This window comes from Echiichthys vipera (assembly GCF_963691815.1).
Source record: "Echiichthys vipera genome assembly, chromosome: 6".
Taxonomy (NCBI): Eukaryota; Metazoa; Chordata; class Actinopteri; order Perciformes; family Trachinidae; genus Echiichthys; species Echiichthys vipera.
The window spans coordinates 3,286,697-3,300,442 of record NC_139831.1 but is presented as its reverse complement, the minus strand read 5'-3'; the positions used below and the strand labels follow the sequence as shown (position 1 = coordinate 3,300,442).

The following is a 13,746-nucleotide window of genomic DNA, read 5'->3' as shown; positions in this document are numbered from 1 at the left end:
GTTTTTGTAAAGGTTCATTTTTAATCAACGGTTCTTTCTCTTTCTTTGATTTTTTGCCCTTTTGCATGACGCAAAAAGAGAATGACTCACCGACTCGTTGCTAATTTATGAGTTTTTGAAAATCCACAGAATGATTCGAAATGATGGAATAAATCATGGATACTCTGCATCATCAGCGAGCCTCTCCGAGGGTGTGAACAGTAAATCAACACTGGCCCTGGATCAGAGGACGCAGCACGGTTTGTCACATCTTAGTGCAGGTGGCAGATGGACAGGGGTTTACGCAGCGTGATAGTCTAATGTGTCGGTGAATCACAGGGAAGAGTTAGAGACTCCACATCTCTCTCTGACTGAAAGTTAAGCGTCGTCCCATCTGACCCTGCAGCGTGACAGGGGAGGAGGCTGAGTCACAGAGCGGCATGTGCAGTTTAAATTGATTGTCACATTAACAGAAAAAACCTGTCACTGTGCAAAGACTCTGAATAGAGCCAAGAAAAATGAGCAGCCGACAAAAAGAAAATTGACCAAGTCGTCAAAGTCATCTGACGCTCGACAAACACGAAAGCCGGGTTCACACGCACCCTGACAAAAAGGGTGAAGCTGCACCAGTGGAACAGCGGTTTATCTATCAAACAGGTGGAGCAGGGACTGTGGAATCTGGAGGTTTATGGACTTGGACTTGTACTTATGTAGCGTCTTTCTAGTCCTTTGACTACTCAAGGTGCTTTCACAGTGTTTGTCACATTCACCCGTTCACACAGACATTCACACTGATGGCAGTGGATATCTACAGACCATCTAATCCAACCATTCACACCACATTTACACACCCATGTGCAGCACGGGGGCAATTCGGGGTTCAGTGTCTTGCCCAAGGACACTTCGACATGCGGACCAGGGGAGCTGGGGATCACAGCGCCTATCTCTCGAATGGAGCATGACCCACTGATCCACAGCCGCCCCGTTTACTGCCTGAAATCAGCCATTCTTATCAGATGTGTTGTGTACGAGGGGAGTGGGCTTCCACGCATCATATGATGACGATCAGGTCATGAAAATATTATGCTGAAGTGTTTCTTAAAACCCTGAAAGGTGAAAATTTGTTTTAATACATAAAGTAAGACGTAGTGATGTGTGCGTAAACCTGTAGGTGTGCGTTTAGTTTGAAACTCAAGTGGAACAGACTTGCAACGATCTTTTCAGCGTCTAGTCTCAAGTTTCTGGAGCGGTGAGCAGGTTAAATGTGTCATTACTCGGCCAACCGGTGAATTAAAATGAACGTTTTTAAGAAGAAATACTTTAAATATCTTGGAAAATAATTTCTCACAGAGTGGGAACCCTGAAAAGGTTTCAAAGTACCTGGAACCCAGTTATAAATGATCTTAGGGACAAGGATTCATCTCGTGTTGGACGGGAAGAAGGGATATTTATCTGTAATAATTGTCATTTAACCCTCCTGTTGCCCTCAGATTTGACTAACACCATTTATTCTTGGGGTCAATTTGACCGCAGCAATTTAAACATCTGGAAAATGATCAAAATCAATATGTGACTCAAGTGAAGTCGGGTACTTTATGTTTTTATTTAAGAGAATGAAAAATATCACTGATGTTAAACTGCATGGAGGGATTTCTGTGTGTGTGTTTTAAAGTAAGTCTGTTATTTTAATGCTATTTTGTGTTATTTGTAACATCTGGAATGAAAGTAACGTCCGTTATCAAGGACAGCAGCATGAATTTGACCTCATATAATATCTGAATTGTAAAATAAACAATAATAATAATGATTAAATCATCCAGATTATCAAACTGACCCAAAGGAACACCGATGCCACAAGTACATGTACGATAAGAACAATAAAAAAATATATATAATCATGATAATTTTAGGTTTTTTATGAGTCGTCCCCATAAAATGAGGAAAAGTCATGAATATAAAGCAAAAAAACAAGAGAAGACGTAATTATTTAGAGATGTTCAACATAAAATGGAGTCAAATGGAGGGTTAAGCAAATATACAAATACAAATATTGTGATTAAATAAAAACAGGAAGAGAAAAGATGCAAACAAAGTAAATAGAAAACAAATAAAAAGCAATAAAAACGATCAACATAACAAAAATCAATGAATAAAAAACAAAGAAAAGCAATAAAAAGAACAGAAAAAGAATAAAAAGAAAGACTCAATTGCATAAAAGCAAGTCTATGAAACTTGAATTTAATAATAAGAGATTAAAAAGAGCCGTCTCTCCTCAGGCAGGTCGTCCGTATCATCATCTTGGTCTGAGGCCTCGCTCAGGCAGGAGCTGATGCGCGGGTCGATCAGAAACGTGTAAACGCACGTTCCTGGTGGATGATTTAGTAACATGATCCCAAACTGTTTACCTGAGATCACAGCCTGTGATGAGAGATAGAACAGTAGCCGCCGGGAGAACGTTCCAGAGTTTTTAAAATCCTCTCACGTGTGATTATATGTCTCTGTGTTTTGGCGTCTGACGAGCTTTGAAACCGCTGGATCTGGAAACTTAGACTGGACTGAACACAGCTGTTTTCAGTGTTGCAAGGCATGCAGCAGGCACCACCAACATCAGCAGAGACCAGCACACAGGACCACGGCAGTAGGCACCGACACCATTAGCAGAGACCTGCACACAGGACCACGGGACCATGGCAACAGACAGATGCGTGTTTGTTGAGTTGGACAGATTTCGTTGTAGAAAAGCTGTTATTCAGATGAAATCATAAAATATTCAGGTTTGAGTTTCTGAAACTTGCACTTTTGTGTTTTACACAATGCAGCGCTTTGGAAGCGGAGATGTTATGTCGACAGTGACAAATAACCTTCATCCAGTCTTGTTTCTGGATGAAGATGATGGAGGAGTCGCTTCACGCTGTGCAGAATGAGCTCAGACTCGCTTTGAGCAAAACACAAAACGCCGACGCGAGCCCGTATTGATAGAGAGCTGGCAGCTGGAAGCACGAGCAGCCGCGTAGCTGCTGCTGCTGCTGCTGCTGCTGCACATAAAGCACATCTCCCCTTTCATTAAAGACACAACGGGCAGGATTTAACAGCAATAATTGCCACAATAAATCTCTGACATTAGCATAATTATCTGCACAAACATGACTGTTACAGTACAAAAGAAGGAATGTGTGCCTCTGGTGGTGTCTGTGTGCGTGTGCGTGTGTGTATGCGTGTGTCTGTGTGTGTGTGTGTGGAGGGAAATCTGCTGGATTGTGGAACATGTTTACACTAATAACACAAAAAGGCAGAGTTGAAAATCGGAGCAAAGACTTTTGTTCAGAGAAGAAAACAATGAAGTTTCAGGGAGATTTGTTCATCTGTTTGTTGACGTACATTCAAAGACAATAAAGTTGTTGTTCAAGTACCTCGGGATCATGTTCACGAGTGAGGGGACGATGGAGCGTGAGTTTGGCCGGAGAATCGGAGCAGCGGGGGCTGCAGTCCCTCTACTGCACCGTTGTGACAAAAAGAGAGCTGAGCCGGAAGGCAAAGCTCTCGATCTACCGGTCAATCTTCGTTCCTACCCTCACCTGTGGTCATGAAAGCTGGGTCAGGACCCAAAGAACCAGGTCGCGGGTACAAGCGGCCGAAATGGGTTTCCTCAGGAGGGGGGTGGAGTCTCCCTTAGAGAGAGGGGGAGAAGTTCAGCATCCGTGAGGAACTCGGAGTAGAGCCGCTGCTCCTTTGCGTTGAAAGGAGCCAGTTGAGGTGGTTCAGGATCATCTGGTAAGGATGAACCCTGGGCGCCTCCCTAGGGAGGTGTTCCAGGCACGTCCAGCTGGGAGGAGTTCCTCGGGGAAGACCCAGGACCAGGTGGAGAGATTATATATCTACACTGGCCTGGGAACGCCTCAGGATCCCCCAGTTAGAGCTGGTTAATGTGGCCCGGGAAAGGGAAGTTTGGGGTCTCCTGTTAAAGCTGCTGCCCCCGCGACCTGACCCCGGATAAGCGGATGAAGATGAGATGAGGCAGGGTGACGGCTGTTGTGTTCAGCTGGTGATACAGTAGTGTGATAAAATCATGTCATTCATGTAGAACTTTGAGGCTGATGTATGATTTCATCAGGATAATGGATCAGGACTGAAAGATGATAAATTACCATATTGAATTGGCACCCAGAGTTTATTTTAATCCCAGGTGTAAAGGGGCTCAGATTAGTCTCAAATGTAGAAAGCACATGTAGAACAGGCGGAGTGAGAACGCACAGAACCGTAGGAATGGACGCGGGACATTGATCATCAGAAAAGACTGGAGCTCAGCCAACTTCCTCCCACTGGAAAAAGGAGAAAAACAAACACTGACTCATTCTGAATCCGGGTGCACAAATCATCTCGATCGCAGAGAAATCAAGGACGCGAGATCTAAGATGTTTACAAGGTGCAAATAATTAACTTGTTGAAACCTGGAGGTGTTTAGTTTGGGGGGGGGGGGGGGGGGGGTTGGTAGATGGTTGTTTTTGTTGGATCCCATTTTGTTTTATCTTAATGAAGTGTGGCTCAGCAGACTGGCTGGCAGCCCGAGAAAACACCCACACACTCGAGACAGATACTCTCTGGCTGTACACTGGGCTCAGTAACGGAGGTAGCCTGCCTCTTCAGACCTGTTTGCTGTAATAAAACATGAATTACTTAGAACAATTAAGCTCTTCTGTCTCCAAATAAACAGATGTTTCAGAGCTGGCATCCAAACATTAATTACATGTTTGGATTTGGTTTGTTGCCCAGTGAGACGTGCATGATTCGGGACGGATGAGTCAGGTTTTATTGACGGAAGAAGACGGCAAGATTGGGAAGCCACAGGATAAGTCTGGGTTATTTATTTATTACATGTTTTTTTTGTCCATGAAAAGACTGAAACCAACAAAGGGTTCGTCTGTCTCTTGATACTTTATGATTCCTCTCCTCTGAACAAAGATCCAACCCCAGATACAGATTTCATGTGCTGTGTTTTCATTAAACAAAGTAGTCAAACAGGGAGATTTAGTGCTTTTGTTGTGGACTACTTTCATCTGCGGAATAATCCACATTTTATGCTCTAGTGCAGGGGTGTCAAACATAAGGCCCGTGTGCCAGAACCGGCCCGCCAAAGGGTCCAAACTGGCCCAAGGGATGACTTTGCGAAGTTTAAAAATTAGCAACTGAACTGCAATTTTTCAATAAAGGTGCTGGAGCTGCCGGTGTTCTTTTGCTGTCAGGCCGACTTTTATATACGAGGATGGACGCACTAAACCAAACCACGGCCTTTGATATCATGCTAACCAAGTGGTTAGTCACCTTTTGTCGGCCATGTGACGGTGTTCTCGGTGCAGACAGCAATAATAAGCATGCAAGAGCTACGATCAGGCCCAAAACCAGGCCTGACCCTGCAGGAACCCGCTGTCCAAACCCAACTCCAGCCTGAACCACGGCAGCCGTTTGGGCCTAAACTCAATTTGAATATTAACTTTAAATGTCAAATTATATCTAGATTTTATAACATTTAGGATGATGAGATATATCAGGCTTTAACACACACACGCACACTAGTTAGTATCAATCAATAACTTGAATTGTCTCCATTGGGACAATTGGTGTTTTAGTGGAGGGTGGGTGATGAACGGCTCCCCAACAACAGGACTTTCACCTGGGGGCCGGTGTTCATGTTCAGGATGTACTCACCCAAACCACAGCCTTTTTTACAATCAGTGTCAGTGTTTATAGTCTTGTTGGTGTTTATAGTCTTGTAGAGTTCTTAAATTCTCGTTGGACTCCATTATGTCTTTATTCTGGCCCTCAGTTAATGTACTAAGTGGTGAGAATGTCTAAAAATCAATGCTTGTGTCCTTGGTCTTTGACACATCCGGTACTAAAAACAATTCGTGACACGGATTTAGAAAAAAGGCCCCATGGGAAACTTCATCTCTGTTAACAAGCTCACTGTGACTGCATCATCAGCAGACCTCAGCGTTTGCTTAAGTGTATAATTTGTGCAGTGGAGGAGAGAGGACTCACCCCCGGAGGGAGCCAGCGGATATTTGACCATTTACTCTCACTCGATGAGGAAGTCTGGAGTCCAGCCAACAAAACCGCTGTCCGAGACAAATCTGTGTACGAGCGTACGGACAGCAGATGTGCCTGTACGGGGTCGGAGGCTGAAGTAGGATACGGTCATTATTAGTTTCGGTCTTTTCATGGGATTTGTTGACAACAAGAAAAAATATTGCATATTACCAGACATGTCCTTTATAAAGACTTTAGTTGGAGCTGCTGAAAGGAAAGAACATTTATCATTAACGCCTCCTGCTGAGATTTAAACCAACAGCCTTCTTCACAAACATCAGCAGTTTCAGGGTGTGTGTGTGTGTGTGTGGCGTCTTAAAAAGCATTAAAAGATGATAAATCGATTTCAAGGCCCACAGAAAGTATGCAAAAGTCTTAAAACTCTATTTGCAAGGTATGACATTGATACATACGAACACGTTTGACCAAAGAGTTTGAACACAACAGTAGAAAGTGTAGAACTGGGCGCACACACACGAGCCTCATTTCCACTCTAACGTGAAACTTTGAAAGGATGTAGAAACCGAAACGCCCTGAAACGTGTTTGTGCTTTGTCCCATCTACAGTGTATCTGAAGTATGTTGCGTTGACGCAGTGGTCCAATGAGTTCTCGCCAACTAAGACTCTTAAGTTTTAGTTGTTATTGATATTTTACAGTCAGTGTGTCGTAAATGTAAGCAGAGCTTCAACGATTAATCAAGTAGTTGTCAACTTTTAGATGATTCGTCTAGTATTTTTGAATCGGTTTGAAGAAAATCAAGTAAAATTTCTTTGTTACGGCCTCCAAACAATTGAATAAATTGACTCGTGGCTCAAACTAGAGACCGAAACCTAAAAGACGGACACCAAAGAAAATTGAACGTTTAACGTTTTTTATTAAACAACACCAGGAAATAACAACATAAGAAATCAGCAAACCCAAAAAGGGACCTGGAGATGCCGGCCAAACTCAGCAAGAATAGAGGGGTGGGACCAGGCCATCCCATATAGGGACGTCGAAGCTGGCCCCCCTCCCTACCTCATTCATTCATCTTCAACCTCTTGTCCCTGTCGGGGTCGCAGGGGGCTGGAGCCGATCTCAGCTGACATTGGGCGTGAGGCGGGGTCCACCCTGGACAGGACGCCAGTCTATCACAGGACACATAGAGACGAACAGAGACAGACAACCATTCACACCTACGGGTGATTTAGAGTCATCAATGAACCGAACACCTGCACGTCTTTGGACTGTGGGAGGAAACCGGAGAACCCAGAGAAAACCCACGCAGACACGGGGAGAACATGCAAACTCCACGCAGAAAGGCCCCAGTTGGGATGCAAACCTGGAGCCTTATTACGTGAGGCGCCAGTGCTAACCACCCTACCTAACAAAACCAAATTATAAACTAAAAGCTAAACAAAGAAAGAAGGCTGCCGGCCGTCTCCAGGCCAAAAATTAAAAAAACTACTAAATCAAAGCTTTTGACAAATCATAATGTGGGAACAAAGGTGCTGGTGGGTCTGTGTCTCCTGAGGGAACGGTCGTGCTGGCTTTATATAGCAGGTTGGCAACCAGGCAGTTGATCGGCTGCAGGTGTGTCAGCCTGATCACCAGCCTGCTGAGAAAAGGGAAAACAGGTTTAGGCACATGGAGGAGATCTTTCATGGCCACACGCAACACCCCGGCTCCTTAAATGTGAATGTTAAACGTGTGTCTTTTGTCAGATACGAGGCTGTGTTGATGAAATGAGGACAGGGGGAAGAGCAGGAGGGGCAAAGGTCCATCTGTTCATGTCACAAGGGTTCACAGGAACTCTCTTAAAGGAGCACTTCAAATCCTCTGAACGGAGTGACTCAATAACAAGTGGACATGACACGTTTCACCCCCTTAAGGACTCTGACACCTCTTCTATCACCGCCATGAATTGAGGTTAAACTGCCCACGTGGATGACAGATAACAAAGACGTGAGCCAGCTGTGGAGTGAGCTATAGTTCCTGAGATGTTTAAACTCACAGCGTCACAGAGCTGACGGGTGGGACAACATATGTCAAACAATACCACACACGCAGTAGGCATCTGACTTATGGTGGATATTATCATCTAAAGCACCTTGCCTGTACCATAAGAGCATCCACTTTGAACACTATATTATGTCTGTCTCTGTATGTAATATGCATTCTGCATTGCAAAGTCATGTGCAGTCAAGCAGAGCAGCATCCACTCGTTTACATACAGATGCCATGTTTTTTAGTTGCTCTGGACGTGCTGTGCATTATTTTTTATCTTTAACTAAAACACCAGTTTGTGACTGGAATTTAAAACAAAGGTTGTGTCTCTCTGAAGACCGTTCAGCCACACAACATGTATTTGCAATGATAGACCCACTGGTGAATCTGACGGGTGCAGACGCTGCAAAAAACAACATCAAGACCCTGCACATGTTTTATGACTCCCACAGTATTTGGCTCGTAAGGGCAAAGCTTTGTAAAGTCAGTGAATGTTTGGGTTGCAAATGAGAAGAAACTGTTTTACAGTCAAGGATTTCATCAGCGAATTTTCAAAGATTTCAAATAACGGCCTCACGACGGTATAACGGCATATCTGTGCTTCTGTACATCCTGTTTCTTGCAGCGAACTTATGACTGTTTTTATGGCCTATGTGGACCCTGTTTTAGAGACCTTGGCCTGTGTGGACCCTGTTTTAGAGACCTTGGCCTGTGTGGACCCTGTTATAGAGTCCTTGGCCTATGTGGACCCTGTTTTAGAGACCTTGGCCTATGTGGACCCTGTTTTAGAGACCTTGGCTTATGTGGACCCGGTTTTAGAGACCTTGGCCTATGTGGACCCTGTTTTAGAGACCTTGGCTTATGTGGACCCTGTTTTAGAGACCTTGGCCTGTGCGGACCCTGTTTTAGAGACCTTGGCCTGTGTGGACCCTGTGTTAGAGACCTTGGCCTATGTGGACCCTGTTTTAGAGACCTTGGCCTATGTGGACCCTGTTTTAGAGACCTTGGCCTATGTGGACCCTGTTTTAGAGACCTTGGCCTGTGTGGACCCTGTTTTAGAGACCTTGGCCTGTGTGGACCCTGTTTTAGAGACCTTGGCCTATGTGGACCCTGTTTTAGAGACCTTGGCCTGTGTGGACCCTGTTTTAGAGACCTTGGCCTGTGTGGACCCTGTGTTAGAGACCTTGTGATGGGAGAAGTTCAGAGGGGGGTTTAATTTCTAAGGCATGTTTTGTTTGGTCTAAAGACGTCTCCCAACCAAGGCTTAGCTCGTTCTATCTGTGACCTTGTGACCCTGTCTGTCTGGATGGGGGGTCTCCTCCTCTAAAAGGTTGAGCACCAGTGGGCTCGGGGTTATTCCTGCTAAACTCTGAGCCTTGTGAGGAAGCAGGGTTGAACGTATTTTTGTCTGCAGAGGAAAATACTTTGTCAAAATGAACCACAGAGAAAAAGCTGATCCTGTTTGATGATCGTTATTGAGGAAATCCATTTCCACAACACTTCTGACCCCAAAGTCATCGGAGAGTGTAATCCATGTCGTGTCCAACCTCCTACACGCTCAGAAGGAAGGGCAACACGGAAAATGTATAAGAAGTGGAAAAGATCTTACTTTCAGCCAGTCGAGAAGGTTAAATCCACACTGCATCCTCTTTCACTTTTCATTCAGAATAATTCAGTCTTCTCCGTGTGGTCTTGCAGGCCTCCTGACCCTCATCGCCCCGCTGGACTTCGAAGTTACCCGGGAGTATTACCTGTCCGTAGAGGGAAGCCGCGGCAAGTCGTCCCTGAGCGACATCACCACGGTAATCATCAACGTGACGGACCAGAACGACAACGCGCCGGTGTTTGGACGAGGCGACAACAGCGCGGAGATATCGGAAGACCTGACGCCTGGAAGCCTGGTGATGAAGGTAAGAGCACAAAGGGGCGCTGGTGTTTGTATTCACACAGATACTGCAGTGTTTTAGATGTTTGCAGTGTTTTAGATGTTTTAAAGGGTGAAAAAGAATATTTTAGCAGCGTGAAGTTGTTTTAGAACTTAAATGTTGGTTAGGTATTGTAACCGCAGATTCTATGAATATAACGCAAGGTGTTTTTTGCCTCTAATTATCAAACACACGTCCCCTCCATCTCTCTCCGCATCGCTCTGTTAGCTTAGCACAAGTGAAGTGCAGTTGTGTGACCCCTGTGGCGAGCTGTTCGCCTGAAGTCTCATTTGATTAGATACATTTTTGAGTCCTCAAACATTCGGATTTAGATTTAAAACACTCTTACGTTGTTAGAGTTAATAGCAAGAGATAAATTAACATTTAACACGGGGACACTGGATTAAAACTGGGAAAAAATGTGTTTTTCATTTCACTGGGACTCGAAGTGTGTCACAAACCGGTGTAAAAGATTTACAAGGGCCCATAAACTGTTACGAGTGTCGTTATAATAACAATAAACTTTATTTATCGCATCTTTCCAAACAAAGTTACAGTACAAAGCAGAAGTAAGAGCAGCGGGAAAGGAAACAGTGCAGTGAAGGTTACATTGATGAAATGACTGAATGAGGAAGTCTTCAACAGACACACACATCACATGTGCGACGCGCATACGTCACAGATGCAAAAACATCAGTAATCTTTAATTGAATCACTGAATTGACTTCAAATGAAATAGATTTCCATGGTTCAATTTAACTGAAGGACATTTCTCCATTATCACACACACACACACACACACACACACACACACACACACACACACACACACACACACACACATACATACACATGCATACACAGCATACACAGCAAAGGTGTTACATTCATATATTTGATTTTAGTATCTCATTCCACACACACACACACACACACACACACACACACACACACACATACACGTGTAAGTAATATGACAGCGTCTGACACCTGCAGCCTGCTGATGATTCAGGTAAGAGGAAAGAAAATTACACACCAACACAAAAATCACATTTACTCATCCTTTCATACACACAATAACAACATGGCAGTCTGTCAATGATGTGTTAAAACACACACACACACACACACACACACACACACACACACACACAAAGAGCTATCCAACAACATGTCAGCCTCCGTCTGTCAGGCCAGCCGCGGAGATAACGCAGCAATAACACAGCTCAGTGATTCGCTGATGGTCAGACCTCGGCTGGATGACGAGTCTGTAATCACTGGGTTTCATATTTGACATTTTTCTTCTCCCGTCTCTCCGTTTTCACCATTTAACTGCAGCGTGTCACTCTTTGAAATGTTTTAACTTCAATGGTCTTCTGTCAGCGGAGACAATTACAGGATTTATTGTTACATTGAGATAACAGAGGAAAAAACAGCATTTTACTGCAAGACTTCTCCATTTTAATGAGTCATCTGCGTCAGTTAGTGAACCCAAACGGTTCATCTTTAAAACAAATGCAACAATCTGCTGTTGAATATTTCAACCTGCATCCTGTTTAAATGTTTTCAACAACTCTCCGATGTGTTTTGACACGAGGAGTTCATCACAACAAGTTTAAACAAGCTAGAACCGTGAAGCAGAACCAACTGTATGTAAACACAGGTGTTGAAGATATCAGGTTAGAGCAGTGCAGGTAAACACACCCTCTGCTGTACTTAACCAGTGTCTAGTTTGGGTGTAAAGCCCGTCAGGCAAACCTGTCCTTTAACCCGAACCTTTGGCTGGCGTGTCTTTACCCAGCATCTGGGGCATCAGTGGTCTCAGGCTGTCTGATAACTGGGTCAGAATGAAAGTGTCAGCAGCGTTTGCATCCCCGTACCTGTTGCTTTTTATCTCTGCGCCCATGTGAACAGGTTGGAGCAGTCCAACTGCCCGCCTGAGCAGCGCAGCTCAAGGTTCACCTACTTTCACTCGTCATGCTCGCAGCGAAAAGGGAAAGAAGCGAATGATCTTTTGATATTCATATCAAACATCATAGCAGCACTTTCACTGCTGTGTTGATGTGTATATATGTAGAATACGTCAGCCTAAATGCAGATATTTGTAGACTTTCTGCAGCAACTGGTGCTTGTGTGGGCACACGTGAGCTGCAGCAGTGTCAGTGAGGCAGCCGCCATGCACTGCTTGTGTTTCTGGTCTAGCAACATTAAAACAATAAAAAGGGCACCAGCTGTCGGGAGTGGGACACAGAGTGTAGGGTTCCCTAGAGGGCACTTACTGCAATCACCTGATGGATTTCTTGCACATTGGGCTAACGTTTATCGGACTTAATCATGTTTAAACATGTGAAAAATGTCGATCAGTGTTTCCCAACACCCAAAAATGACGTCCTCAAATGTCTCATTTTGTCCACAACTCATTATATTGAGTTGAGTGTCATCATGGAGGAGAGAAACCAGGAACGATTCACATTTAAGAAGCTGAAATCAGATAATTTGACCTTTTCGATCAATCAACAGTTGACAACTAACAGATGAATCAACTAACTGTTGCAGATCTAACCATGGGCGCACCAGGGAGAGGTGCTGTAGATAACCATGACCTCTGACCTTACGTATTGGATTGGTCAGGTGGTATCAGTGTAATGTGTGGATCTTTTGTCCGACATCACTTAGGAAATGATAGGATTAAGAGATCATCTATCATCTATCATCTTTCTTTACCTCCAGGTAACAGCCACTGATCAGGACGGTCCCATCAACAATCTGCTGCGTTACTCCATAGTGAGTGGAGACGCTCTGCAGCAGTTCTCCATTCACCCTCGCAGCGGAGAAATCACCGTCCGCACTGCGCTGGACAGAGAAGAGGTCAGTGTCTTTCAATGCGAATAAAAACCGTAAGAAAAGAGTGAAATAAAAGTGTCTATCACCTCTTTCTTCTCTTCAGATCCCTCATTACTCTCTGACGGTGCAGGCAGCAGATGAAGGCAATCCTCCTCTGTCCTCGGCGGTCCTCATCACCATCACTGTCACCGATGTCAACGACAACCCACCCGTCTTCTCCCGGGTCAACCACAGTCTGCTGCTGCAGGTATGACAGCCTGAACATGTCCAACACCTCTGCTCATAAGTTCTGAATGCTGGAGGAGCATGCACCAAATGTGTGGTATCCAGTAATACTTAGAAGTGCGCTTATTATGTCTTTAACCTATTTCATTAATTTACTTGACCCCTGCGGGCCGCTGTGGGTGCGTCTGACAGATTCATTGCAATGTGTTCCGGTTGGAAAATACAGATTTGGTTTTGTGTTCAGACACCCGTCACATTCACTGCCTGCAGTGGAAGCAAAAAACCCCCACAAAAACACCCCGCATCAACAAAAAGTCACGCAGCAATGTGTAAAAAAGAATAATCATAATAATAATAAAAGAACCCAGGAGGCTTCGTAAAGAATCAACCGCTCATCAGCACCTGCAAATAACCTCCGGTGTCCTAAGGGAGGGGAAGCAGCAGTCGCATTCATGTGTGAAATCTGACAACACGATGGAGAAAACATTACTTTTACATAAATGTGAGCAGAACATGGACGTGCCCGTAAAAAAGCCAGTTTAGTTCATCTGTACATGATGTGTGATGATGTGGGGACCTGAAGTTTGTAGGTATTCTCCAAAAACAACAACGTCAGTGTCCAGATATTCCTCCAGTAAGGCTGTGAATGTCAAGACGGATGTTCTAGGGATCGAACATAGTGAGAGAGAAATCACTGAATAT

General features: G+C 44.4%; 1 protein-coding gene across 2 annotated transcripts in view; it reads left to right on the top strand.

The window, feature by feature from the left end:
• The window catches only part of fat2 (FAT atypical cadherin 2), a 136,355-nt gene that overhangs the window by 81,940 nt on the left and 40,669 nt on the right, over positions 1-13,746 (top strand). For both annotated transcript variants that reach the window (XM_083914897.1, XM_083914898.1), the window contains exons 17-19: positions 9,749-9,960; positions 12,706-12,843; positions 12,923-13,066. In XM_083914897.1, coding sequence (XP_083771023.1) covers positions 9,749-9,960; positions 12,706-12,843; positions 12,923-13,066 — 494 coding nt within the window. The remainder of the gene's footprint in view (positions 1-9,748; positions 9,961-12,705; positions 12,844-12,922; positions 13,067-13,746) is intronic.